Source organism: Chinchilla lanigera, unplaced genomic scaffold (assembly GCF_000276665.1).
Source record: "Chinchilla lanigera isolate Chin_1 unplaced genomic scaffold, ChiLan1.0 scaffold00072, whole genome shotgun sequence".
In the NCBI taxonomy this organism is placed as follows: Eukaryota; Metazoa; Chordata; class Mammalia; order Rodentia; family Chinchillidae; genus Chinchilla; species Chinchilla lanigera.
The window spans coordinates 4,627,314-4,653,936 of record NW_004955473.1 but is presented as its reverse complement, the minus strand read 5'-3'; the positions used below and the strand labels follow the sequence as shown (position 1 = coordinate 4,653,936).

General features: G+C 39.3%; 1 protein-coding gene across 3 annotated transcripts in view; it reads right to left on the bottom strand.

The window, feature by feature from the left end:
- Window positions 1–5,220: 5,220 nt before the first annotated feature.
- The window catches only part of LOC102005795 (fibrous sheath-interacting protein 2-like), a 60,399-nt gene continuing 38,996 nt past the window's right edge, over window positions 5,221–26,623 (bottom strand). For 2 of the 3 annotated variants that reach the window (XM_013523062.1, XM_013523063.1), the window contains 6 exons: window positions 11,569–11,997; window positions 11,202–11,302; window positions 10,200–10,240; window positions 9,715–9,755; window positions 8,322–8,388; window positions 6,783–7,944 (listed from right to left, as the gene is read on the bottom strand). In XM_013523062.1, the coding sequence (XP_013378516.1) occupies window positions 7,742–7,944; window positions 8,322–8,388; window positions 9,715–9,755; window positions 10,200–10,240; window positions 11,202–11,302; window positions 11,569–11,997 (882 nt within the window). In that variant the 3' untranslated portion in view covers window positions 6,783–7,741. Of the gene's footprint in view, window positions 5,414–6,782; window positions 7,945–8,321; window positions 8,389–9,714; window positions 9,756–10,199; window positions 10,241–11,201; window positions 11,303–11,568; window positions 11,998–26,623 lie in introns of those variants that run through there. The other variant, XM_005401232.2, reaches the window with a different exon arrangement.

Genomic DNA, 26,623 nt, shown 5'->3' with positions numbered 1-26,623 from the left:
CCAAAACATTTATATCATTCCCACCCTATGTCCATTAAGCAATAACTCCCCATTCTATCTCCCACCAATCTGTTTTCTGTTTCTATGGATTTACTTATTCTGGATATTTAAATGAAATCCTACAATAGTGACCTCTTGTGCCTAGTTTCTTTCACTTAGTAGAATGTTTTCAGGGTTTATCCACATTGTAATGTGTGTCACTACTTTATTCCTTTTTATGAGTGCATAACGTCATAGTTGTACAGATAGACAGTGGTGCTTTGGTTTATGAACTTAATTTATGATTTTGGGAAAGGTGGCTGCACTTGTGTTTGTGTAGGGAAGATGGCTATAGTTGTGTTCGTGACCCAATGCAGTTTGTGAATGGAAGCTAAATTTTGCTGAATGCTTCTGTTTGTGAACCAAATTGTTTGTGAACAGAAGCGTTTGCAAGCAGAGGTATTACTGTACTGCATTTTGTTCATAGATGGGCATTTGAGTTGTTTACACCTTCGAGGCAGAAAGGGTGAGTAGGAAAAGCCCTTTATTGTTCAGTCTAGTTCTAAGTCTGGATCAGCAAAGCAAATATGTCTGTTGGGAGAGGCCGTGCATGCTGGGCCCTGAGCGCCCCTTCATGTTCTTTGTCCGTGTCTTAAACTGCAAGGCTCATCTGTTTCCTAATACTGAGCTATTGCTGCAGAGTCAAAGGGCAGCTAAGTAGGGCCAGAAGACCCGTGCGACTACCGTTTAGCTGTTCATTTCCCGGGGTGAAGGCACTGGCTCATTGCCTGAGAAGTTCCTAGCTCTTGACCTCCGATTCCTCAGCTGCAGTGCAACTCCAACACTTGTAATATCCATCTGAACCTGTTCTATTGCTCTGTGGGACTTCGGGGCAGGAAAGCTGAAGAAACTGTGGATGCTAATATTTGCTATGCTAAAATAAACTGACTTGTTCTAACCCATGAATTCTGTCTACTTTCTATATTGGGGGAGCAAATGGCAGGTTTACTCTGCCTCTCTTTGTGAGGTTTGGAATCTTCCCTGGCCCAAAGTTGCCTGTTAAGGGCAACCATGTCTTGCAGAAATGGTCTACCTTAGTTACGGCTGCACTGAGAGATGCCCATGGGAAGTCTGGGCTCGTTGAAGATGCAGTGATGCGTGGTGGGTTTCAGCCTTGTTGGATTGCAGAGTTTAACAGTTATGGCCAGCAATTATGCTTTCTGTAGTCAGAGATCCTAAAGGCACTGATATGATCTACACTAGGCCCAGCCTGAGACAACCTAGTAGCCTTTGGCTTTCGTTAACCTTTGGGAATAGTGAATGTTTCCTTGTTCCTTTCATAGGTTCACTTCACAGAGGGTAGTTTGAGTTCATTGGTGGATAATTTCCAGTGACCTCAAAGTAAACAACCACACTGAATGAAATACAAAGAAGGCTTTTTTTAGTTAACATGCCTGTTTTATTGACCGTGGCCTAATTAATGTCTGAGTCTGTCTCTGTTCTGCTTCCTCTAACCTGCTGGGGCACTACTTAGTAAGTACCTGTCTTGGCAGTTTATGAACTTGCTGACTCCTAAATTGGCAGTCATCCTTATCTGGTACAGACCATCCCTTCTGTCAACATATTTTGAAGCTCTTAGAAAGGAATAACCTGATCATCATCTAAATGATGTTTTAGTGAAGTGTAAAGCACTCTGCACTGTGCTGTTATGACCAAAGAATAAATCCCAGTCCTTCCTGGTGTCTCTTATTTTATCTGAAAATGTAAACAGAAGATATAATTTTGGGTGTGATTATTTGCACTATGAAGGATTTAACCTATAATTCTTCCTTTACTAAATAAGTGACTCCTGACTTGTGCAAGAGTTACTGGAAACTGCATTGTAAAATAGATGATAAAAACGGGCTATATTTCTTTCAGTAGGAAATAACCAACAGGTACATTTGTGATAAGCAGTGGGCATCAATAAATTAAGCATTACCAGTAGTATGTCATCCAAGATATACTGATCCCTGGATGAATCATTAAAAATACTAAAATCATATACCAGGTTATATAAAGGCCAAAACCTTATGACATGTGAATTATATTACTATAAGGCACTTGTCACACAGACAGAGAGCTCTTGAATATTTAATCTCAAGCCAGTATGCCCTCTATAATGAATATCAAAAAAATTTGGGTACTTTTTGCTGGCTTAGAAATTAGGTGTTTTGGGGACGATTGAAGATGATCTACCTTCTTTAAAGAAGCTGTTTAAAGAAGTGTTACGATAATGCTTGCTTCTGTGCCTCATGAGCAGCTGAGGCATTTGATACCCATTTCACTTCAGATTTGGGTTATAATTTGCTTACGAAGTGTTGGTGATGATTATGATGGTCAAGAGGAAAGCAGTCATTATCAAGCAACTAGCAACAACAAAAAACTTCATATTTAAAAGCCTAAGTTCTTTGGATTTTTATTAGCATACTATACTACCTGATTGATAAATGATAACGTTTACTGTGTAATAATGAATGCACACCTGACTTTATGTACTGTCTTCACTTACGTGTGCGTTTCTCTGTATTCATATTGTCACTATGCCATGGCTATGTAGCGTTCTTTCCTAATGTGCAACACCAGTCTCCTACTCTAATTGTTTTAATTATTCATTATAATAAAAGTTATTTCTATGGAGGTTTTTATATAGTTCTTTAAGAAATTTTTCCTTTCCTTTAGGGTTTCTGTGGGCTAGATTCCCTAAAATGGAGTGGCCAGCTCCAAAAGCACAGATCCATCGCTTGTCTTAAAATTTTATTACTTTTCAGAAATACCAAATTTGAACCATCAGCACTGTAGAGCTCAGGTGTAGTTTTTTCCAATATTCTGGGGAGCCTTGGATTGTGTAAGTGTATTCATTTCTCCTCTGAAAGGTATATTTTGATACCTTCAGGTTAATCAAATTTGTATTTGCTTTCTTTGTAGTCCAGGTACACATTGTTACTTATAGAGCTTTAGTCCTTTGCATTTAAATGGTTACATAGGCTGAAGATACATTTTTGTGTGGCCAGGGATCAAACCCAGGGCCTTGTGCAGGCTAGGCAAGTGCTTTCCCAGTGAGCTATATCCCCAGTTCCTGGCTCTTGTGTTTTTAATGTATTTTTGCTGACAGGTTTTGAATAGCTACAGTAGGCACCTTTCTTCATTATTCAGTTGTGCACCTTTGGACATTTGTTCATTACCGCAAGTATTTTGTAGAGGAGGCCTGGCTGACTTTAGTCAAAGCTATAATTGTGAGCGTAGAAACAAGTGCCACCGGAGTATGGTGACTGTCAAAGAACACACATTGTCTGTCTCACCCCATTCTCTCTTTTTTGCCTGTTTTCTGAAAGGAGGATACTTAGACTCTAAAGACATGTTAATATACTTTTTATTCCACTGATTGTCTCAGGGAGGACTCTTGATCCATTAGCCCTAGTGGTTGCTTCTGGACACCAGAGTAGCATCTGGCTGAGGGAAGGCTGATGGGAAAAGGCTTACTTTTCACTATCTTTTGTACTTTGGGGTTTTGTACTAGGTGAATGTTACTAATAAAATGAATTAAGGCCATATGTAAGATCAGTGTTTGCCATTATTGTGGGCCTTTAAAAACGACTTTATAGGGGCTGGGGATTTAGCTCAGCAGCACAGCGCCTGCCTGGCAAGTGCAAGGTCGTGAGTTCGATTCCCGGTCCCGAAAGCAAGCAAACAAACCAAAAAAACCTGACTTTATAAGTTATGCTGTTACGTGCAGTGAACTTCAGTATGTGAGGGCAGGTGGAAGTGTGAGCGGATAAAGACAGTCAAATTTGGGTGTAGGTGATATTTGGGTAGCACAGCTGCCTGGCATTTTATTTACTAAAGTTCAGATCTAACATTTATACAATGCAGGTACAGCACAAAGAAAATTACTCACCTAAGATATTTCCTTGAGGCATTTTGGATAAGGCTGGGACCTTCCTCTGACCTGGCTTCTTGGATAAAGCAGGCTCTGAGAATAGCGGATTGAGTGATCATTCTGTTTCCTGAGTGGCTGGAGGGAGGCTAGAATGGTTTCAGCACCAAAGTGGTGGTTCCGTCTATGGAAGCTGTTTCTAGCTAAGCAATGTTTGAGGCCCCCTGGTGAACACAGGTTCTGATTTGGCCTTTGGGATTACTTGCCTTGGATGTTCTGGGTGGGGCCTGTCTTTTTTTCATCAACTGTGTTTTGCCAAATATGGAGGAACAGGTATGGCTCAAAAATGTGAGTTTGAGCTGGGCGTGGTGGTGCACGCCTATAATCCCAGCACTCGGGAGGCTGAGGCAGGAGGATCACTGTGAGTTCAAGGCTGGCCTGGGCTACAAAGTCAGCACTAGGCCAGCCTGAACTGCATAGTGAAACCCTGTCTCAAAAAGACAAAAAACCAAAAAACAACACATGCTTGCCCCTGGTCACATGGTTGCTGTGTATGTCTTAAATGGGCCAAGAGGATGCTTGGAGGCTTCAAAATCACTCTGAAGAGTCACATCTGTGCACTGACTTAGATGTCTGGGGACAGACTTTGGAAATGAACTTTCAGGGAGCCCCTCACCTCACTTGAATTGGCTTGTACCCATGAAGCCATGTATTGACTAGATCTTCACTGTAAAAAGAGAGCCACTAGGCGCATGTAGCTATTAAGATTGAAATAAAAACGAACATTTCAGTTGCTTAATTGCATGAGCGACTCAATAGGCAAATGTGGCTTGTGACTGTTGGACTGGAGCGTGCGTATGCAGAGCAATGCCAGCATCACGGAACATTCTGCCAGACAGCACTGAGCCGGGCTGCGCAGGTGAGGCACAATCTCATGTAGCTGGGAGCCACTGTGTAAACCTCTTTTGACTCTTTCCACTTCTACCTAAACCCACCTATCCTTTGAGATTTGGCTCAGTTCTAGTTCTTCCAGGAAACACTTGCTGACCTCTCCGTCTCATAGTGGTGACTCTTTTTGGAATCACCTAGAACCTCTGAAGTACTTCAGGACACACTGTCTTAATGGTACCGCACTTTTGCTTGTCAGGCTATCTTCCCAGCAAGGCTGCAGGGCCCTGAAGGGCAGAGCATAAAACCTGTAGTGCTTGGGAGAGGGATCTATATGTGAGGTCCCACTCCTCTTATGCTAGAATGCTTAGCCAAAGCATCAGTTAAGCTCTCCTTATCTTCAGTATTTATAAGAATTGTGTAGGACAGACACCACGTTACACTTCAAAACCCATTTATTTTTAGAGGTAGTTCAACATGTTATTTCAGATTCAGCAGTTTCAACTTTTAGAGAGTGGAGGTGGGCTAAGGAAGGTCTGGAAATACTGGCATTAAATCCTCAGCACCTTTGATAGAGCTGATGATACCTTCTTCATTACTTTAGAACCTTGTTTAGGGTCTGTGAACCTTCTGGAAGAGAGACATAGACACTATTAGACTTTATGATTGGGACTGTCATGCTAGATAAATTAGGATTCAGCAGGATTTACAGAATAACTTAAGAATTTAAAGTGCTTTTACTTTGTTTGCTCTACTTGACATCCCCATACTATGAAGCAGAAGAGGTCAGGAAGGTCAGATGCCTGGTCTAAGGCCATATCTGTAGAAAATGGCCTAGTTGGTACTAGGGCCTGCTCTGCACTCCCTGGTGCTTTTTGTACCAATTCTGTAGAGCCTGCCTCGCTCATCTTAGCAGATAGCCTAGCAGATAGCCTGTCAAAAAGCCTACTGAGTTTATTCCACATGAAAAAGTAACTTTCAACTCTGTGGTGTGGGCATGTACTTCAGACTGTCCAGGTAAAAACAGCAGTGCAGGTTGGGGCAGGTGGCTCACAGCTATAATTCCAGCACTTGAGAGGCTGAGGCAGGAGGATCACCTTGAGTTTGAGGCCAGCCTGGACTACACTGTGAGTTCAAGGCCACCTTGAACTACACAGTGAGACCCTGTCTCAAAAAACAAACATTAAACAGAACAAGAAGCCAGCAATGCATTGAAAAAACCCATCATTTCTCAGCCAGTTGGGGGAAATTTTCAGTTGATTGACCCTAAGTGATCTGTTTGTTGTGTGAGCTATAAACGACCTGTGTGACCAGTAAGAGTTTCCATTTGGACCCATTTTTCTGCACCACTTGTTTTGTGCATTGGGCCTTTAAAAGCATGCCCTAGTTTACATTAGCAAAATGATTATTATATCTGTGAAAACAGACATGAGCATTTATCTATGTTGCTGATGCATCATGACAGGATGTGATATTACATGAAATAACACAGGGTAATAAAGCACATACTTTGTTCTTTCCAGCAAAAGATAAGAGTTCTCTTACACCTCTTGTGGTTACTTGGTTTTTATCTTCTTCAGAAATACAATCTTGGGGACCTCAAGAATCTAGGGTTCAAGCTAACAGTTGGTAATTTACTCTCTAAATAAAAGGGAAAACCTTAGTTTTTCAAATTAGTTATGTAGTACTGGAATGTGCATGGTGCTTCAAAAAGCAGGAAGAATGAGTTAGAAAGAAGTGAAGAAAAACCCCACATCTACAAGGAACTTGTAGACCAGGGACTGAAAGGGGAGCTCTATAGTCTGAAAAAGCAAGACAAAGACTTTTATTGGTAAGGTTGGGGCATGTGTTACAAGGCTATCTTCTGAAAATCTCACTGGAGGGGGAAAAAAAAACCTTTGTTTTTTGGAGTCAGTGTCTCACACTTTGTAGCCCAGGCCAGCTTCAAACTTGTGATCTTTCTGCCTCAGCCTCCTGAATGATGGGATTATGGGTGTGTACCATCATGCCCAAGTTGAAGCTTTGCTTTTGAAATTTGGGTATCTTGTTAAAAATGCAGATACATGAACCCCATTTCCAAGAGATGCTAAGCAGACAGGTCTTGACATGGGCCAGGACTCTGCACTGTTAATAAACATCCTGGAAAACATTTGAGACACTGCCCCCAGCTCACAGTCACTATGAGATTCAACATATTGCTTCACATTGGCAGGTGCTTGTTATCCTAGGATCTCAGCACACGTGAAGTTTATCCTGAGAAGCACAGTAAACCCTTTGGCTACTGATGCATATTCTGTTCAAAGCCAAATTGCTGAAAACAGAAATCAAGTGGTAGGTGTGGTGTTCACAGTGTGTGGAAAGTAGGTGAGTTAGGTATCATGTTAAAATGAAGCCTGCTTGGTGAGACTGATTCTCTTCGACAGATATCCTGGTGGCTGCTTTTACCAGCTCATAAGCAGAATAGTGGAGTTCATCTGGGTGACACTTGTCACTGTGAAGAGACATACCCGGGATGTGGATGGCTGAAGCGAATGGGCCTTAACGCACACTAAGGGTTAGGGAATCTCACTTCCCACTCTGAACTGATTTCGATTCCCCATAAGTTTGTATTTGTAAAACGTACACTATAAGCTGTAATGGGCATGAGCTGGTCCAGAAGTCTTCTTTTTTTGGTGGGTTTTCATAAACAGGCATCACTGTAATTCTAAATAAATTATTCTCTGTGGGGTTTTTTATTTACTTAGCTATCTTGGGCATCTTAGCACAAAGTTGGTCATTTGTATATTCCTCCAACAGTCCTAGTCAGAGAGAAGAGATATGTCATTCAATTTTGTAACTGCTACCTAGTGAGTTGTTGTATTGTGCAGAGTGCAGGGACAGGGACGAGGTGTGTCCCTGCCAAACTAAAGATACAGAAGAATGTGACTTTACTGCTTGGTTGGTCGTGCAGTTGGAAACCTAGCTCAGATCTTTTCTCCTTGCCACCAAACTTCGCAGGCTCTTCTTGGTCACTGCCCATCCCTGGTGACTGGATATGGCCCTGGACTGGCAGGAAGAAGATGTATGGGATAAAAGCCACTCACCTTGTGTAATTTGAGGCTCTGCTCTGTCATTCTCTGGCTGTGCAACCTCAGGCAGATCACTTCCCTCCTTTTTCTCTTCTGTAAAATGGGACAAGACTTTGAGTGGAAACACAGAATAGGAAGTCATTTCACTTCTGAGACTGGTTCCTCATCAATAAAGTGGAGATAATGCTTCACAGGGGATATGGGAGAAAAGCACTCAACAGAATGTCTGGTACACAGGTGATACCTAATAAGTGTTCTGTTACCTGTCTCCCTCTGCTGTGAGGTTCAAGTCAGAGAACCGCATAACAACCTGCAAATCGCAATCTATGTTTACAGTAAGTAATATTATTTCAGCGACAGGCGGAGGCACTGCATGATAAGAGCCACTCACTCCAGGAAGTGAATAAGCAAAAGTATCTGTTCAAAATGCCGTAACTCAGCTGTATCAGACAATGGTATATATTCTGTACCTGAAATCTTGTCATCTGAGCAACGTTTGGCGTCAAAGACACTTTCACGTTGGAATAAAGTTGTGAACTGCCAAGACAAAAGGGAAACAAACGCTACTGTAGGCCTCTGCCCTTTGTTGGATAGAAACCTTCAAGGGGCGGAGCCCTACTGTAGCATCATGCCCAGTAATTGCTTTGCTCTGCAGTCTTAAAGGATCATTCTCTGGGGCTTTGGTCATTCCTAGGCTCAGCTTTTTCTCTCATCATTCTCACCAATTTTGACACCCAGGATTGGCTCCAGACTTGGATGCAGACTGGGGCTACCTCTGTAGGATTACGTCAAGGACTCAGGTGTGCCCCAGGTTGCAAAAAGTGTCAGCCATGCCTGCCCCGTCCCCGCTGGGGATTGGAGTAAATAAAACATTATGGATCTTCTCTAAGAGAAGGGAATGATGGGGGTGGGAAGGTCTTAAAGGGAGTATAGGTAAAGGGATGTCTATTTTATCAGCCCAGCTTCCTTTTATTGTTTGTCTTTGTGGTGCTGAGGATCCAACCCAGGGCCTCATGTATGCTAGGTAAGCATTCTACCACTGAGCTACATCCCCAGCCCAACCCAATTTCCTTTTAAAGGATTCTCAGCAATGGTGGGGTCCAGAGCAGAAAGTGACAGGATGGGGTTGCAGGAGCAGGGAGGTGGTGGTAAGGCATGGAGATTGGCTCAGGCCCTGGGTTTCCTCTGTGGAGTTTTACCACTTCTTGGAATGCAGAAATAGCATAGTTCCAGAAGGCACAAAATAGGCTGGGGTTTAATGTGACCCATGACCATTTAAAGGTGATACAAAACAGAGGGGGATGTATAGCTTCAGCCCTCATGGCAGATTTCTTAGGGGCAAGGAAAGAGGGCTTTTCTGGGGTTGCACTGAAGAATTGGCCTAACTACAAAAGCTGCTTATAGAGTCAGACTCAGGGCACTGCAGCATGGTTGGAATAAGCACTCCTCTCCCTCAAGCAGGGCCCCTTCCTCTCGGAAGCGTCTATCCCTCTCTGGCCCCAGCAGACTTCTTGCTGGGTGTCCCTGGTGGGGGGGGGCAAGTGCCTCACTCTATCCTCTTTTTCCCAGGGGCTATGGGAACAGTGGCAATGTGTGGAACTGTACTAAGGGGTTACTCTCTGTGCTTAGACAATGACAAGGACTTCAACCAAAGGAGATGACCTCGACAAGTTATTTTTAGGCATTTGGAGCCTGGTCCAGGGGAGAGAGATTGGCGCATGGGCATGGTGAACAATGAGTAGTTCCTGAGGACCACCTAGCGCACCACATCACACAGGCCGTCCCTTGTTTTACCTTGACATCCAGGCCATTTCTGTCAGGGTCCCACTGCATTGCAATGAGGAGCCAGTGAAAACTACTTACCTTAACACTGCTCGAGTCTGGATCTAGGTCTGTAAGACTATCTGTCAGAAAAACACAACGTTAGGGAAGAGTTATTTCTGAGACATGTATAAATTATTGGAACAAAAATAATCTCAATGCTTCCATCAAGAATCATAGCAATTAGGCACACAGAAAAAGCTGAAAGAAGTGAGATCCCTGGGCACAGGTCTTGGCTCTTTCCTCAGACACTAAGAGAGACAGAGCATGATGGGGTGGGAAGGATATAGGCCAGAACGCGGTGGGCTGTAGAGCTAGCTAGCAGCCTTGCAGTCACTCAGACTCCTGGCCTCTTTGTTCATGTGGAAAATGAGAGATTAGGCTGTGGGGGACTTCCAGGAGCCTCTCCAACTCTCAGCTGTAGATAGTTTAAAAAAATAGACTCTTTGTCTTTCTTGTATCCTGTGCCTAAAAGCCTACATTTAAATACTACCTTGTTTAAATTAAGAATAAAAGATCAAACTAACCTTCTGTTATTTTGGCGCTCGGATCTGAGACACGATCATCACTGTTACAGATAAAAGGAAAAAAATTAATTTTTTGTGCATTTAATACGTGAAAGAATACTGGTTAAGTAAAAAATAATAATCTGTCACTGTCATTATTCATATAGACACACACCTGGAGTGGTTATGTATGTGAGTTCTCAAATCGAATGAAAATGATTCCTACACTGATTGAGAATTTCCTGCATTACTAACCCTGAATATTAAAACAAGGATGATGAGAGATAGGGCCCATAGTGGGCCAAGAGTCAAGTGTCCTAAAACAGCATCAGGAGAACACTTCACAGTGTCAAGTGGGAAAGAATGTAGGTACAAACAAGTCCATTTTTCTCCTTATACTTAGCTTCTCTCATGATACAAAGTGCTACTCCCCAATCCATTTGTGAATTCTTACAAATGTTAAGCATAATTTTAGACATGTTGTGGCCATTTGAAGAAAAAATGCTAACCGCATGTCAAGTCTACAGCGTGCTTTGACCCTCCCTGCCCACTTGGCTGCTATAGTCTCTCCCAACTTCGATGGTCTTCTTAATTCAGTGTATCGATCCGTAAGGGCACAACTCAAATTCCATTGCTTTTGAGAATTCTCTGAATGCTCTGGCTTATACCATCTCTTCTCCCCTTGGAATTCTTCTGACAGTTATACTTCAGGGAACTCAGTGGGATCCCTTAGGGGCAAGCCAGTAGTGCAGGGACTATTGTTGACCCAGCTTCCCTAACTTAACTGCACTAACTATACTAAAAAACAGGTCTCAGGAAAAGGAAGTAGAGGCCAGATAAACAGGAATTGGAGAGAAGGTGGGCCGGGAAGGGCAGGGAATTAACCACAGCTGGGAACCAGGGACGAAATCAAGGGAAGACTGAGATCTAAACACTGGTTTCCTCATAGGTGAACTCAAGGGCCTGATTCTTCTCATCAGCATAATTTCTTTCTGATTTCTGTTTTCTTAGCTTTAACTGTACCTGAAATATAAAAGTGAATCCTCTTCATTTTTTGAGGAGGAACTCATAATTTGTTGCCAGATGAAAGATAGTGGTTCTGTGGCGGATCTCATTTCTTCTACCTGGAAAAGTACAAGATGAGTTTTATACAAAGTAGGGTTTGTAATTAATCAAGTAAAATGTCACATTTTCTTTTTTATCTACACTTCATCTACACTTCAGGCAAGGAAGTGATCCTTTGTCATCTATATAGCCAGCACTTCTGACCAGGCACACTGGTCATGGAATCTCAAATGACTTCCCGAGGTACATGGCTGGGGATACATTTGAGAAACTCCCTACTTTTGCCTTAGAAATCCCATCACAGATAGTCGAATTACCCACTTACACTAGATCGTGTCCTTTTCTCCTTCAAGGAAGAGTCTGTGCAGGTTACAGATTTTGAAGTGCACGTATGAACATCAGATTCTGTCCATTGGCTTCGGATTGTTTCAGTGCTTTTTGCGGTACTGGACTCGGGGTAAAAGCATTCGCTCAGTGATGGATTGTTCAGCGTGCTCTTGCTCACTGGTGACTTGGGGGAAGTCAGCATGCTTGCAGTGTGCTTTTTCTCTTTTCTGACCGAAGCTTTAAATGGGCCTCCTGGAAAGCCTTCCTTAACAACCTCTGGCAGAACAACTTTGTCTTCATCTGAAATATACTTCACTTGTACTTTATTTTCTGACTCTTTTTGATCAGTATCAGGAGGCACCAAACGATCTTTTCTGTTTTGCGCATCTTTTAATAGTTCTGCTTTAGTAGTGCCAGGTTTTGCTGCCTGGAATTGAAGAGACAAAACAATTGCTACAGTGATTTCTCTTGTGGTTCATTTTTAATAAGACAACTTCCATATGGTTTCTAGTTCCAGCCTAGTAAATTATCTTCAAAATCTATTTACTTACATAGTAGTGATATACTTGAAACAAAAATAAATGAACACATTAAGCAATATTTGCGTATATACGAACCTAAATATATATTTATATATTTCATTCACATATCATTCCAGCCCAGACAGTACCTAACTGAGGTGCTTTTCTTTGCTTCGAAGTTTCCTTTTTACTTGTTAAGAAATGCAAACTGCACATATACTTCAATTCATCCTATTTTCATCATTTACTTTGAAACACTTTTTTTTTGAGATAGGCTGTCACTCTGTAGTTCGGGCTAGCCTTGAACTCACGGTGTAGCCTAGACTGGCCTTGAACTTTCTGCCTCAGCTTCCAATGTACTGAGATTACAGGTGTGCACCACCACACCCATCCCTTGAAACTTTTATAGCACTCTTATTTATGATGAACATGTTTTTCTGAGTCCAGATACAATCTGAATGCAGACATTTTCAGGAAAAGACAAAGTATTGGCTGACTTGGACTTTTTATCAAGTTTACATTTTTACTGGTACACGCTTGCAGTACAAAAGGATTATATTCTTGTGGGGGAGATGGTACATGTATGTAACACACTGTAATTCCTTTTACATCCCCTTCCCATCCCCATGACTTAAATTTTTAAAAAATGGTAAATAATGGCCAAAACTATGAAGGACTTTGAATAATCACTCACTACTCTTGAATATATTTTCCAAAGAAGCTCCAGAGGATAAAGTTTCATCTTTCCTCATCTCGCTAGGCAAATATCACTTTCTATTTTACAATGTTAAAAGCAGCTGAAGGAAAAGACAGTTGTAATTAACTAAAGGACTGCTCCTGGTTCTGTACCCTTTGCTGATGCCACAGAATCTATAAATTAATTTGAGTTAATAATCTTAGATCTCAACACTTCTTTGTAACTCAGCAGACCAGATTTGGAATGTCTTTTGTGCAAAACAAAATGAAAGGGATAAGTCTGGAAGAAATGGAAACAACCCATTTTGATTATCTGTGCTGGGAGAGGAGCAGCAGTTCAAAAGATTAAAAATAATCATTTTATATGGCTTTGGACTTTGTCACCATATGGGCCTTTAATATGTATGTAATTTGTGTGCTGGGAGATTTTGGTACCTCAAAGCAGAAAATGAAAGTTTGCTGGTGGATTCTGGACTCAGGAGTGTCTTTCAACTCGCTTGGCATCCCAAAGTCATGTACTATCGTATCTACAACCTCCACCTTCAAGCTGAGGAGGCATGGGGCCTTGCTATCCAGATCACTGTAAACTATCTGTCCTAGCTGAGCTGCCTATGTCAGGTTACTTTCCTTAAGACAATTTTTTGCTCCCTTTAAGAGTGGCAAGAGTAGTTGTTTTCAATTAAATATTTTCCTCCTACTTCTGGGCTGTAAAGAGACAGTGAAAGTATTGATAAAGGATGCAAGTTAAAAAAAAAGATAACCATGAATAAGAACTGTGACAGTTTGGCCAGTGACTAAGCACTGCGTTGGGGTAACGTCCTATAGTTTAGTCACACAGATGTGGCCAAGGAATCACTTATAAATGAAGATTTCCTAGTAAATACTAATGCATGCAGAGAGGAAAGGTGGAAAGAACTTCATCTGGTCTAAGAAACGAAGGATCAGGAGATTCCATTAGTGCCTTGGACCATAACAGTCTCCATATTTGGGACTGAAAAAAAGTATCCAACAATGTACTTACCAGCTCTGAGACTGAATTTAGTAAGTTGGAAAATATGCTAAGAAAAACATGTTCCTAGGCTTATGCTCCAGCAGGCTAGCTTTACAGAATTTTACTTAGTCTGTGTTGCTGTTGTTGTTTTGTTCTGTTTGCATTGCTGGGGATGGAACCAAGAGCCTCATGCATACTAGGCAACTGCTCTACCACCGAGCTACACCCCCGGCCCAAATTTTGCTTGGTTTTTAAGCCACAGGTTCCATCCCTAGTATGAATGCACACTGTCAGTGCAAGAGGCTCATTCATACCAAGGGGCTTTGTTTTTTGTGGCCTTGGAGATTGAACCCAGGGCCTTCTCACTGAGCTGTGTGCCCAGAGTTTGTACTTTCTGTTTTGAGACAGGGTTTCACTAAGTCTCTAAATTGCCCAGGCTGGGCTGGAGCTTGTGATCCTCCTGCTTCAGCCTCGCAGCAGGATAGGATTACAGGCATATACTAACATGCCTGCCTCCAAGAGGCTTTGCTATAAAACGAGAGTGTGGGGCTAGATCAGCATAAGTTCATTTCTAGGCAAAGTCTTCTGTAATGAAGGTAATTAAGAACAGTAAAATTGGACTGGGTGTGGTAGCACGTGCCTGTAGTTCCAGTACTCGGGAGGCTGAAGCGGGAGGATCTTTCAAGTTCAAGGCCAGCCTGGGCTACAAAGTGAGATCAAGTCCAGCCTGAACTGCATAGTGAGACCTTGTCTCAAAAAGACAAAAACAAACAAAACAAAAACAAAAACAAAAACCAACAACCCCCCCCAAAAAAAACCCAGTAAAATTTAAAGAGTTTGCAGTCTAATGTTTGTTGATGAATATTGCTAAATAAAAACAGAACTGCTTCAGAGCCTTAGGTTTGTAGATTTAAATGTCTGCTAGAGGCTGATTTAGCTGATCTTCTAACTGGCCCCTTTATGCCCCTATTGTACTATGATAATGTATGTCCATTATAAAGAACTGGGGGAAGCTGGATGTGGCAGTGCACGTCTATCATCTCAGCATTTGGGAGGCTGAGGCAGGAGGATCACTGTGCCTAGCCTGGGCTACATAGTGAGTTCAAGGCCAGCCTGAACTACGTAGCGAGACCTTGTCTCAAAGAAAGAAAAAAAAGAACTGAGGGAAGCTAGGTGAGCTAGTGAATGCCTGTAATTCCAGCAGTCTGGGAGGCTGAGGCAGGAGGATCTAAGTTCCAGACCCCAGTCTGAGGAACTTCATGACATAGCAAGACCCTGTATCAAAATGAAAAATACAACAGGGGCTGGGGATGTAGCTCAGTGCAAAGGCCCAGGGTTCAGTCCCCAATATTGCAAAAACAAAACAAACAAGCAAAGAAACTCCAAAACACTGGAAATTGTAAAACACTGTGTTTCTTTTGAGTTGCCAAATGAGGACTATAATTGCACTCAGTCAGGTTATTGCTAAGGGTATTTCCTTATGTTCTGATTTCTAAAGAAATGGCAGGTCAATTTGATTGACTAATGAAAAATAGTTTATACATCTACCCTGAGCCACGGAGCTGATGAAGTAAGTCCTAGGAAGGTAGAGGACGGTACTGAACTAATCATCAATATTCAATTCTGTTGGGCTGGGTGAGAGAAAATTGACTATACTTTACAAGCACATTTCACAGACCTGTCCACAGAAGGAAGTCACAGGAGGACAACCAAGTCTCACTCCATCCGCTTCCTTCACTACTGCCTTTTTGCACTTAATTCTAATGGCTATACATTCAGTTGTCCAAATATGTCCAGTGAGCTGTATCTTGCCGTCTTCCTCTTTTTGGTAGTAGATGAGTCTGAGTAGAAACTGGCATCCCCACTTACTCATGCTCTTCTCAGTGCTTCTGTGCTAGTCCAGCCCTAGCTAAGCACTCTGCTCGGAGTTGTGCAAGAGACCATATTTTTGTAGAGACAACCCTCAATAATCAGTGACAATGTTTGGATAAATACTGGTTGGTTGCTTCCCATGGTGAGGAATAATTTTAATTGGAAGTTCTTCTTCAATTAAATCTTGATTAAATTAAATGGAGCCCAAGATAGATTAAATGCTAAAAACGTATCAAAGCCTGAGTTCAATAAAATTGTATCTCACTTAACAAAGTCTGTGACAGTTAAAATCTCCAGAAATGACATTTGTTATAGCTGCCAGTCTTGATGAACACTTAAGTACAGAAAGCATAGAATTTTCTATTTCTATGTCATCTATCTTGGGCTCCATTTTAAAAAGATGCTCCTGTATCTTTTCAACAATTTGACTGACATCCAGATCACCAAAGAAATTAGCAGGTAAATCTTTTGAGCTACAGTAAGTCCCTGACTTACGAACATTTGCGTTGCGAGCTTTCACAGATAGGAACGGATCTCACATTAACGAACATTCATAAATGAGAACAAATCACAGAGGTAGCTCACATGTCTGCCAGACATTGTCACAGTTGTGCTGCTGTGTGCTGTGTACGGTGTGATAGTGCAGAGCAGTGCAGTGCTCAGTCAGAGCCCGGGATGTCCGCAAGCAAGAAGAAAAGCAGTGGTGATGTGCTGGGAAGTGCAAAGCAGTAACGATGGAAACGAAAGTGAAAATTATAGGAAATTGGACAGAGGTAAAAGGATGGTAGACATTGCTCATTCCAGTAACATGAATAGTTCAATCATTGGCACAATGCAAGGACAAGATCATGAGCATGTGAAATCTGGTGCCAATGAACTCAACAATACTATGCAGGAAGCGTGGTAAAGTGAGAGAAGAGATGGAGAAACTTCTCAGTGTATGGATGCAGGGTCAGCATCAGCGTTGAGTCTCACTCAGCTTAATACTTACTTGAGAAAAAGCTAAAAAGCCTATTTGAAGACTTGAAGAAAAAACGGGATTAACAGGGTGCATCTTTTACTTAAGACTCACTTTTGTCCTACTTTCAAGTGAATCCAATTTATAAACGTTCTCTTGGAGCAGAACTCATTTGCAAGTTTGGAACTTGCTATACAGTATTTGTTTCTAGTGCACAACTTAAAACTTTATTAATAATCAAAGAAGCCACTTTATTAGGGAAGAAGAGTTTGTACTTTTTATATCATAATAAAGTTCTTCATGTGTTCCATCTTGTAGTACATGATTATACACAGAATCAACAATCTGAGAAATAATTTCTATGTTTTCTGTACTTAAGTGTTCATCAAGATTGGCAGCTATAACAAATGTTATTTCTGGAGATTTTAACTGTCACAGACTTTGTTAAGTGAGATACAATTTTATTGAACACAGGCTCTGATAAGTTTTTAGCATCTTTGTCTGAGACGTTTGGCAACTTCACTAATCTAGCCAGAAGCAAGGCTAATGTTTCATCTAAAAATGCTATTTAACATAGCTTTCTTTCTGGATCAACAATCTTAACCACTTTTCCTGTAATTTTGACAGCTTCCAGAACTAATTCTGAACTTGATGGTTCTTCCTCCACTTGAGGTGGAAATTTTGAACTGAAAATTTCCTTCACTATTAAAAACCCTATTATGTCAGAGTGGATCCTGCCATCACCTATTAAATCCTCACACACTGTAACATGTGAACCAGAATGCATGAATACAGTGTTGTAAACAGAAGCAATACTTTTTCAGTAGCTTCATTGTCTGCCAAACATATAGGGCATGATTCTTTGGCCTGTGGTGCAACTTTAATCTGATTTAGATGTATATTCTTGCAATGAATCTAATATTTTTGCGATTATTTTTTTGCATGTCTTCATTTACAGACCTTTTTGGTTCCTTATATATATTTGGAAAAATAGATAAAAACTTTGAAAAAATTTCCAGCAATGTTTTCTATTGTTCTGAAAGGCAATTTGTAAGCCTGGGGTGGCTGATGCTGAGGAAGCTTAGTGGTTTAGCTAACAGCTGTATGGACATTTTCAACAACATTGTCAACTTCTACACACTGATGTGGACTTAGCTGTCCAGAAAAATAGTTTTGCCACTGATTGACAACCACTTCTTGCAGAAACAAATTAACCATGGTTTCAGGAAGTAGTCTGCAACCCTTGGTGATATAATTTTGTATGCTCTTTTGAGGCTCGACTTATAGCAAGATATTAATATAAATAGCCTGAACCACTAGTTGAATAATTTCACCTTCATTAAGATATAAGGATTCTACATACTATATGTTCATTTTTGGAGACCTCTGTCATAACTGTATTCCCTAACTTCATTTGAAAATAATCCAGTTCTGTGCCTTCTGTTGGTAAACGTAACTGTTCCTTAGTATTTTCTAGGATGGTAACTTGGGCTTTTGTAAATTTTTCTGTTGTAAAAAAATGAGTTCTTCAGGTATTTCTAAAAGTTCTTTTGTTTAATCTCTTAATGATTTTTTTGCACAGTTCCTAATATCCTATAGGATGTTTTGCTCAAAACCTTACAGATCACATCTTCCAAAAAGGGTGCTTTCTTGCATCATCAGAGTACATACATGATGAAGGAAGTAACAGATTTCTATATATAAATGGATGCAGATGCTGTTGGCAGGTATTTTTAATGATAAAACCTGCTGTTCTTCAGTAAGAACATCATTACCACTTGCGATGTCATGCCCAATTGCTTCTTGGGACCCAGAGGATTTTTTGTTTTTAAATCTCTGAATACTGAATCAATGAGATGCTGAATGTGACCATCTGAATAGGCCACGTTAGTGTCTTTGTCATCTGAAAATAGAATTTCTTGTTGAGAAATTTTCATCTTAATAGTATTGATTAGTTTTGAAGAGATTTCACGGAAATTAATTCCTGATCTATCTCCCAGGGCTTCCCTTTATGAAATCATGCACAATGGAGAAGGAAAAATTCTAGGGTATAGAACTTTGATTATGTCTTCTAAAAATATGTTACGGTAGGAAGGTGTTAAATGGAGATAAACACTGGCTTGGCATGGTAGATTTACTGGTACCATGAAAGACGTTCTGAATAACATTCTCTGCTGTTAGAGTGCCATAGGAAGATGCTGACAATTCCCCAGACAACAGTGGATGAAAAAGATAATCAGAGATAGATTTCACAACTAAATTGGTAATATTTTCTACAAAAGCATCACTATCTTTTAGTTGTTTATTATTAACTTCAAAGGACAGTCCACACTGTTTCAGAACATTTGTATAAACTCAATTGACAAGTTTATCCACAGTGTCTGTATTTATGGCAGGAAAATAGTGCTTTTAGTCGGCATAAAAATACAGATTTTAGCTTTGGCAAAGTGGTTATTTACTGAATTTACTATTTGAGGTGTCATTTTACCTAGTTCAATCCCGGTACTATAGTTTGGGTGGAAGATCTTTGAAGTCCTTGAATAAGGTAAGCTCTCGCTACTAAAAAGGGGCTGAAGATGACTTTCAATAAAAATAGCATTGGCCATCTGATCAACCACAACTGTGCTTTGGCTTACTATATTTTTCTGTATTTACACAGGCAAATTGGACATCTACAAATATTGCCATATACAGAATCAACCATATTTTGGAGGCTTTTTCTGGATATGAATCTTGATGATCGTATTTAGTAAGCCAAATTTTATGCTTTGAAAAGGTTAACATAATTTTTTATACAAGTGGACATTTCATTAAAACATAAAGCCATTAAATTGTTCTTTCCCAAGCAAGAAACTTTGCTGGATAGACAATGAGTTGAGATAACAGCTTTCTGATGACATCTTCCAAAAATGAATGTGATAACATGGTAGTGTAGCCTGGTGGACGTTGAACTTGGTAATTAGGTTTCTTCACATTGTTTTAAAGTTTCTATAGTATATCTTCTTCTTTAACAGGGTAATATGAATAGATATGAGCCTTTCTACCATACATAAAGGGAGCTGGATCAACATGCCAGTAGTTATCTGTTCTGTTATTGAGGTAATTTTATGTGCCAGATGATCAACACAGCCCACTTGCATTTCTTATTCCTATAAAACATCATTATAAACCAGATCAACAGTCTTACTTTTTCTTTAGACGATGATGGAAAATACATTTTTTTCTTCAACATCCCATAAAACAGTGACTCAATTATTATTAAAGTCATTCACCATGAAGTTCGCACCTAATATATTAATTGAGCTTGGCCTCAGTGATATTTATATTTTTGGCCCACAATGAGGTATAGAGGTTAAGAAAAATGCTTGCAATTATTTCTTCCCAAAATGTGACAGACTAAACGTTGCAGTCATTGCCTTTTCTTCTGGTCTTTGAGTAGTAGGTAGGCAAGAGGATTTTCTTGGAAATTGCTTACCAAAAGGGGCTTGTCTTCTGGGAAAAATCACCCTGAGATTATTTAATGCCCCTGTCAAAGATTCACTACTATAACTGGCAAAACTTACAGAGCCTTTACCCTGCCTTGATTCTCTTAATTCTGGCTTTTTTGCTTTTGGGAAACTGGAAAGTTTCCTGTCCTATGTGTTACATGCTTGTTTGCAAAGGACAGACTTCTCAGAGCTTGTTGTACACTGTATGACAATTTTTCTATCAAGGATTTTACCAAGCTATAGGAAATAACATTATTTATGGATTCTTAATTCATTTCTTCCAGATCTCCCAAAAGTTTTGACATATCATATCCTTCAAATAATGACCATACATTTTGACCTATGTCAAACGGTTGACATTCTGCTAATATTTCATCATATAGGGTCATTTGTGCAGAGGTTGTTGTATATGCATTCCTCAAAAGCATTCCAGTAAGTTTCTCAAAACATTTAGAACAAAAGTGATTTAGGGGTTTTGTCTAGTTGTACTATGACTTTGCTGATTTCCTAAAGATGGGTACATTCCCATTGGTATTCTACCAGAATCAATGTCCCAACTGGGACATTTGGCCAAAACAAATTTAAAACATTAAAAATTTCATTAACTACTACTTTGGATTTACAAGTTCTCAGGCTACCAACCAGGGTGCCTAATTTATATGCCTGAGAATTTAGTTTACAGTATTTTTCTGTATAAGTTGATCCTTTTGAGAAAAAGGGATAGATTTCCAATCTCTGGGGCTTTTCTCTCTTCATCGTTTTGCTTTTGTTGTGAGTGGCCACATTATGGACTTTAAACATGGAAAATGACTTGTTTCTTTTATTGCTGTCAGGCTGACCATTTATTTCCATTTCTCTGAACAAGACATGAAAACATGAATCACTTCTATTAAGAGATCCTGAAAGAGATTATTAAAAAATTGTTATAGCTACTCTTGGGCAGTAAATATATTTTATTTTCCCAAAACGATTTGCTGCCTATTGTATGCCTTTAAAATATCACCATTAAAAAGGATTGAAAATCACACAAGTAGGTAAACAGCTGCCCCAAACCCATGGTGATTTTCAGAGAAGCAGTGAACGTAGCTTCTTGAAGGTGAGGTAGAAACAAAATTCTTAAAATTATCACAGATTTTTAAACAAAGTAATGCCAAATCTTTATAAATCATCTCTTACTCATCTCTGCTTTCAAAGTTCTAAAACTCTGTGACCACAAATGTAGTATCCTGCTACAAAGTTTGCTACTCGACAGATTTCATTTGGTCCAACTTCTTGATCTATAAAGCGAATGATTTTAACCTCTCTGGAAGCTATGATTTTCTCTCATCTTGGGAGATTGATTTTTCCAGTTGTCCAGTAAAATAAAATTGTCAGTTTCCTCAAGGCTTCTGTTTTCTCTTTTAGTTTTGTAGTCAATTTTTTGCCATATTTTAAGCAGACTTCTTGTATTTTTTTTTTCTTCAGACATCACACACAAAGCCTTCTCCTTTGCTACCAAAAGTGACCTCATTGTTTCTGTACTTTCATTAAAATGTGGGGGTGAAGCTGGAAGGTCAAAATTTAACAGCATAGTATTGATGATCCTTTCTGCAACTAGATCTATTTTGTGTGGAGAAATGGTTCTATTCAGTCCGAGTGAAGCACCTTTGATCTTTACCTACTTCCATTTTCCAAAAATACACGGTGTGCTTTTGTCCTGATTGTACAGACTCTGGAATTTTCAGGTAGGTTTTGTAAGATACTTTCTTCAGAGAGATTGTTTCCTTTCATGCCTTGATTAAAATGGCCGAGGCCTTGGTCTTCACTCCCAGAACATGATGCTTTAAAGTGTGACTTGAGCCTTTTCTTTGTATCTGTGTTATTAGTTCTATCTCCTGTAGATTACCTGCAATACGTAGATGGCTTTGAGGAAGCTCTGTCTTTTCTTTAATCTTCCTCTGAATAAAATGCCAAGGCAGATATTTGTACAGGATCATCTCTGAGGTAACTCTGTTCGATTTTGAAGTGGGCACTTCCACCCCATTTGTGAATTTGGATGAGTTTGCAGTGTAGGCACAGGCGGCTTCTTGAAGGAGATGGTCTTTGGAGTGACTTCTCATCAACAAATTGTACAAATGAGTGCACTGCTCCATCAAAGTGCTAAGAATTTGACTTGTGACAGTGCTTTCTCCAAATATGTTCATCAAAGATGGTTCCACTTGTTTATCCTTGTCTCTGGTTATACCAAGAATGTCATTCACAACATTAGCAGTGTAAGTACGCAATTCTGAATGGAATGAAAGAAACCGTGGAAGGGATCCTCTATGCTTTTCTGGGAAGTCATCGTACTTGATTTAGATTCATCAGGAAACTTATTCAGTGTGTGTAATTTTGGCAGCAATTTTTCACCAATGGTTTCTTTTGGACAGCGAGAAGGTTTTCAATGGGGATGCTCACAATTTCAGAAAAAGCATACCTTAGACATGCTTAAAATATACGTCTCAAAATGACTGTAAGATGTTTAAAACTCCTTCCGTGATCTCTTGAGGCATTGGGTGACTAGTGCCCAAATGAATTTTGATTTTTAAATTGTGTAGTATAGATTGGTACATTCTTGATGTTGTTTGTTCTTACTAGAGCTTGTCTTTTGGTTACTTGAGTTCCATTTTTGTTGGTTAGGAATATCTGACTCAAGAAACACAATAAATTTTCAAGTAGCATTTCAACATTTTCTTGGCTAAATGTATTAATTTGTGTTTGGGAATCCTTAGCTCTAATAGAAATTCTTTCAAAATTATGGTAGTACTTGCTTTCACAAGCCTCAAGAGGTGATAAATTTAAAAGTGAAAGAGACTGCTCTAAATCTTTTGCTTTTACTAATATTTCATTCAAAAGCATCTCAGCTGCCATCAACGCTTATATTTTTGATTTTCTAGGTCATTTGATACTGTTTGCTACTTATCAAACAATTGTTTAGAAATGTCTTCCTTAGGAAAAATTTTCTCCAGCTGTAAAATATTCTCCAAAGAAACATGTGCTTTTGGATTTGCAAGAGAGTGTACCTAAACTGTTCTGTGAAAGTTTGAGTTTATTGACATCTGAGCTTTTTACTGGGTTAGCCAAAATGTTCTTGGTAGCATATAATTCTTGCAAAACTGCAATAACTGTTTCACTTACTGTCACGAGTTCATCAGAGCGTGAACTTTTTACATTTACCATTGCTCTATCTTGCTTAATCTTTTGAAATTCACTCACAATTGTTTCTACAATATTACCTACTATATTTTTGGTGTACAATTGTAGTTCTTTTGTGTGGAGTTTTGTTCTAAGAGATTTTTTGGCATTTCCTGTTGATAGTAGGTGTTGCAGCACAATGTTGCCTGTTGGTGTTTTCTTTGCAGGACCTAAGTTGGTCTTGCTTTTGACCTTAACACTAGGCCTCAGCTGTGGTCTAGTCCAAATTTAGACAAGGAGGTAGCTTTTGATTTTGATTTGAAATTTTTTCTAAAGCCTGGCTTAGGGCTGCCCTAAAGATTAGCTTTAGAATTACATGGTCTCAGAGGTAGTATTGCATCAGGCTGACCTTTTGGGGATGAATTCTCTCATAGATTCAGCCAAACAAAATTAGTGATCTTTTTGAGAACCTTTTGGACCAATTCTTTACACACTTGTAAGGAGGAAATTCCAATAATGTGATTTCAGATGAAGCGACACTTTCAAGGTCTATGGAAAGAGAAACCTGTCATATCATATGTTCAGGGAAGGTACTTCTTTTTCTGCTTGTTTCAGTCCCCTAAAGTATGATGGGTTCATCAGTAATTCATTACTCCTAGGTGCTTCCATTATTACTACTAGGAGCTTGTCATTATTTTCATACCAGCATGGTTCAATTATTAAGAACATTTTCCCCAAACACTTGTAACTATATCATTTGTGATGTTGTTTACATATGATGATGAAGGATTTTTTTGTGTGTTGCTTTTATTTTAGCTTTAAAATCAGACGTAAAGTGGGAGAGTTCTTTAAATGGAGGCCAATGGTCTATATTTTCCTTTACCCTTCTAGATACCCTCTTTAAAATTTCCTTTACTGTACTTAACAAAACAGGGTTATTTTCTTGTCTGGACTCTCCACTTCTAAATAGTTCCTCTAAAACTCTGCTCAGATTTTCCTCTTCTGATATAATTTGATTTTGATCTGGGCATTTTGAAATTTGAGAGAGCTCTGTGTTGTCTTCCATTTTTCTTTGACCTGACAATATTTAATTTTCTACAACTAATTGTGTTAACAGACCAGAGTTCCATTTTGAGTAAAATCTACTGTCCTTTAAAGATAATTCATCACCCAAATTCTTCAAGATAGTGTTCAAAGTTTCACTTGGAATGATTTTTTTCTTGGAATGAAGCATTGTTTGCCTATGAATACATCTTGTTATTTTTACATCTACATAATGCTTAATAAACATAAAAATGGTACTGGCAATAACATCAGCATATCCCTTAAGACTGCCTTGTGATATATGAATTGCAGGTTCATGTTTTTCTCTGTAGTCATCAAATATGCAATTTGTGACCTCTTGATTGAGATTGGTTTCATCTGTCAATATTTTTGGGATATTCACATCTGATGGCGTTTGGTTTAATTCAAGAAAAACACTGTCATTTTCTTTAAAAGTTGTAAATTCAGGGCTAACAAATGATTTTTACCTACTTTGGGAATCAAGAGTATGTAGCAAATATATTCTTTCTGTGACAAAAGAACTTAAGTATCCAAAAATTTTTTTGTAATAAAGTTAGCATTTTCCTTACATTAGTCAGGGGAAGATTGCTTAGTATCTTGTTTCTAGTTATTTGATTATATCAGAAGTAGCTGATCTCAGCAGTGTACCAGTTTCCTTTCTTGGAAATGGAAAGTTCTCCCTTTTGCTTTCATGTGTTGAGATCATAACAGGAGATGGCCGGCACTCTGCTTTTGTAAGTGTGCCACACAGTGTCATGGATAATCTTGCAGAAATAGAATCCTTTGCACTTATATCAGGCATGACGACAGAACTGAGATTCTGAAGAATAATATATCCGTGATATCATTGGGAATCATAGCAACACATGAGTTTGGAATTAAAATTGTTGGAATATCCTTATTTCTACACTTAGGGACTGTAGCAAAATTTACTACCAGGTATCTCTCACCTACATGACATTTAACATTTAATGAAGCATGTGGGATATTATTCTTCTCGAACATTTTCTCACAAATGTTACTTAAAATGCTTTCCATGCTATCTAGTATGTGAAAGTGAAGTTTTTTTCGATAGTCATTTTTATTGAACAGCTTTCCACAATATCTTCTGGCTGGCTTGGGTCAAGCTCTCTGTCAGATACGTCTTATACGTACTTATATTTACTTTTAGTAGATACAATGTCTAGCACTGTTAACAACCTGACTTATAATACTTTCAGAAATAACAGTGAGTTATGATTATATATTTTTAAAAAATATAACTCATGTTTGATTCCTTGTAAAATCTGTCTAGTCAGTGGTGTTGTATAAGTATTTAGCTTAGAGCCAGTCAAATGACACATAGAGGTGGTCCTTTCTGACTTCTTATAATCTACTGAGCAACAGGGGAATTTATCATCAAGACATGAACCTTTGGTTGATAACTATGGTTTGCTTAAAACAGTTGCATCCTGCTATAAATGCAAAGTTATTGGGACTGTGAGGTTCATATGAGGACAAAAGAGAGATTTTACTTTGGAACTAACAATTGTTTCTAAATTTAGTAATCCTGACTGTATAATATTTTCAACTACATTTGCTTTGATCAGTTTACCAATCTTGAAACTGGGCTGACGTGTACATGGATTTCTGTCTAGTATGAGAGAATAAGCAAAAGACTTTCCTCTACTACAGTTGTGCATTCAGGAAAGAGATACTTGCAAGAACTGCGTTAGCATGGGACCCAGTTTCATATGCGCTTCTGTCTATTATTGCAATAGAGTAAATTTTTTGAAATATGGTTCTAATATTGCTATCTATAAAAATGGTTAATCTGCTTCAGACACATCTTAAATCTTTTTACTCCCCCCAATATTTCTTATAATGGGCACAATGGGAGACTTTTGCAGCTGCTTGAGTTGTACTTCAAATTTTTTCAATGTTTTTTCTAGTTCTTGTTGCTCAAAAAAGTCTGATTAAGTTTCTTCTAGTGATCTTTTCTTTCTAGCACTTTCTGTGTATCCTCGGGCTCTTCTAGATTTGACTCTGGTCTAGCTCCTCAAGGAAGAAAATTTCCATAGTTTGGCCTGTGTCCGTGACCTTCCATGTCTCCCTCTTCTGGTTCAGTTTCATTAACCAAGTCTGGAGACATTTCATCTAAAAGTAAATTGACTAGCTTCTTAAGCATTTATTTCTCTTGTAGTGAGTTGTGTGTACACGTTTCCAAATCTGGCCAGCTCATAATTATTTAATACAGCTCAAACAGCCTTCAAAATAGTACTTGATACCTTTGTGTGCACATCTAAAACAGGATGTGACGTTCCCCGGAC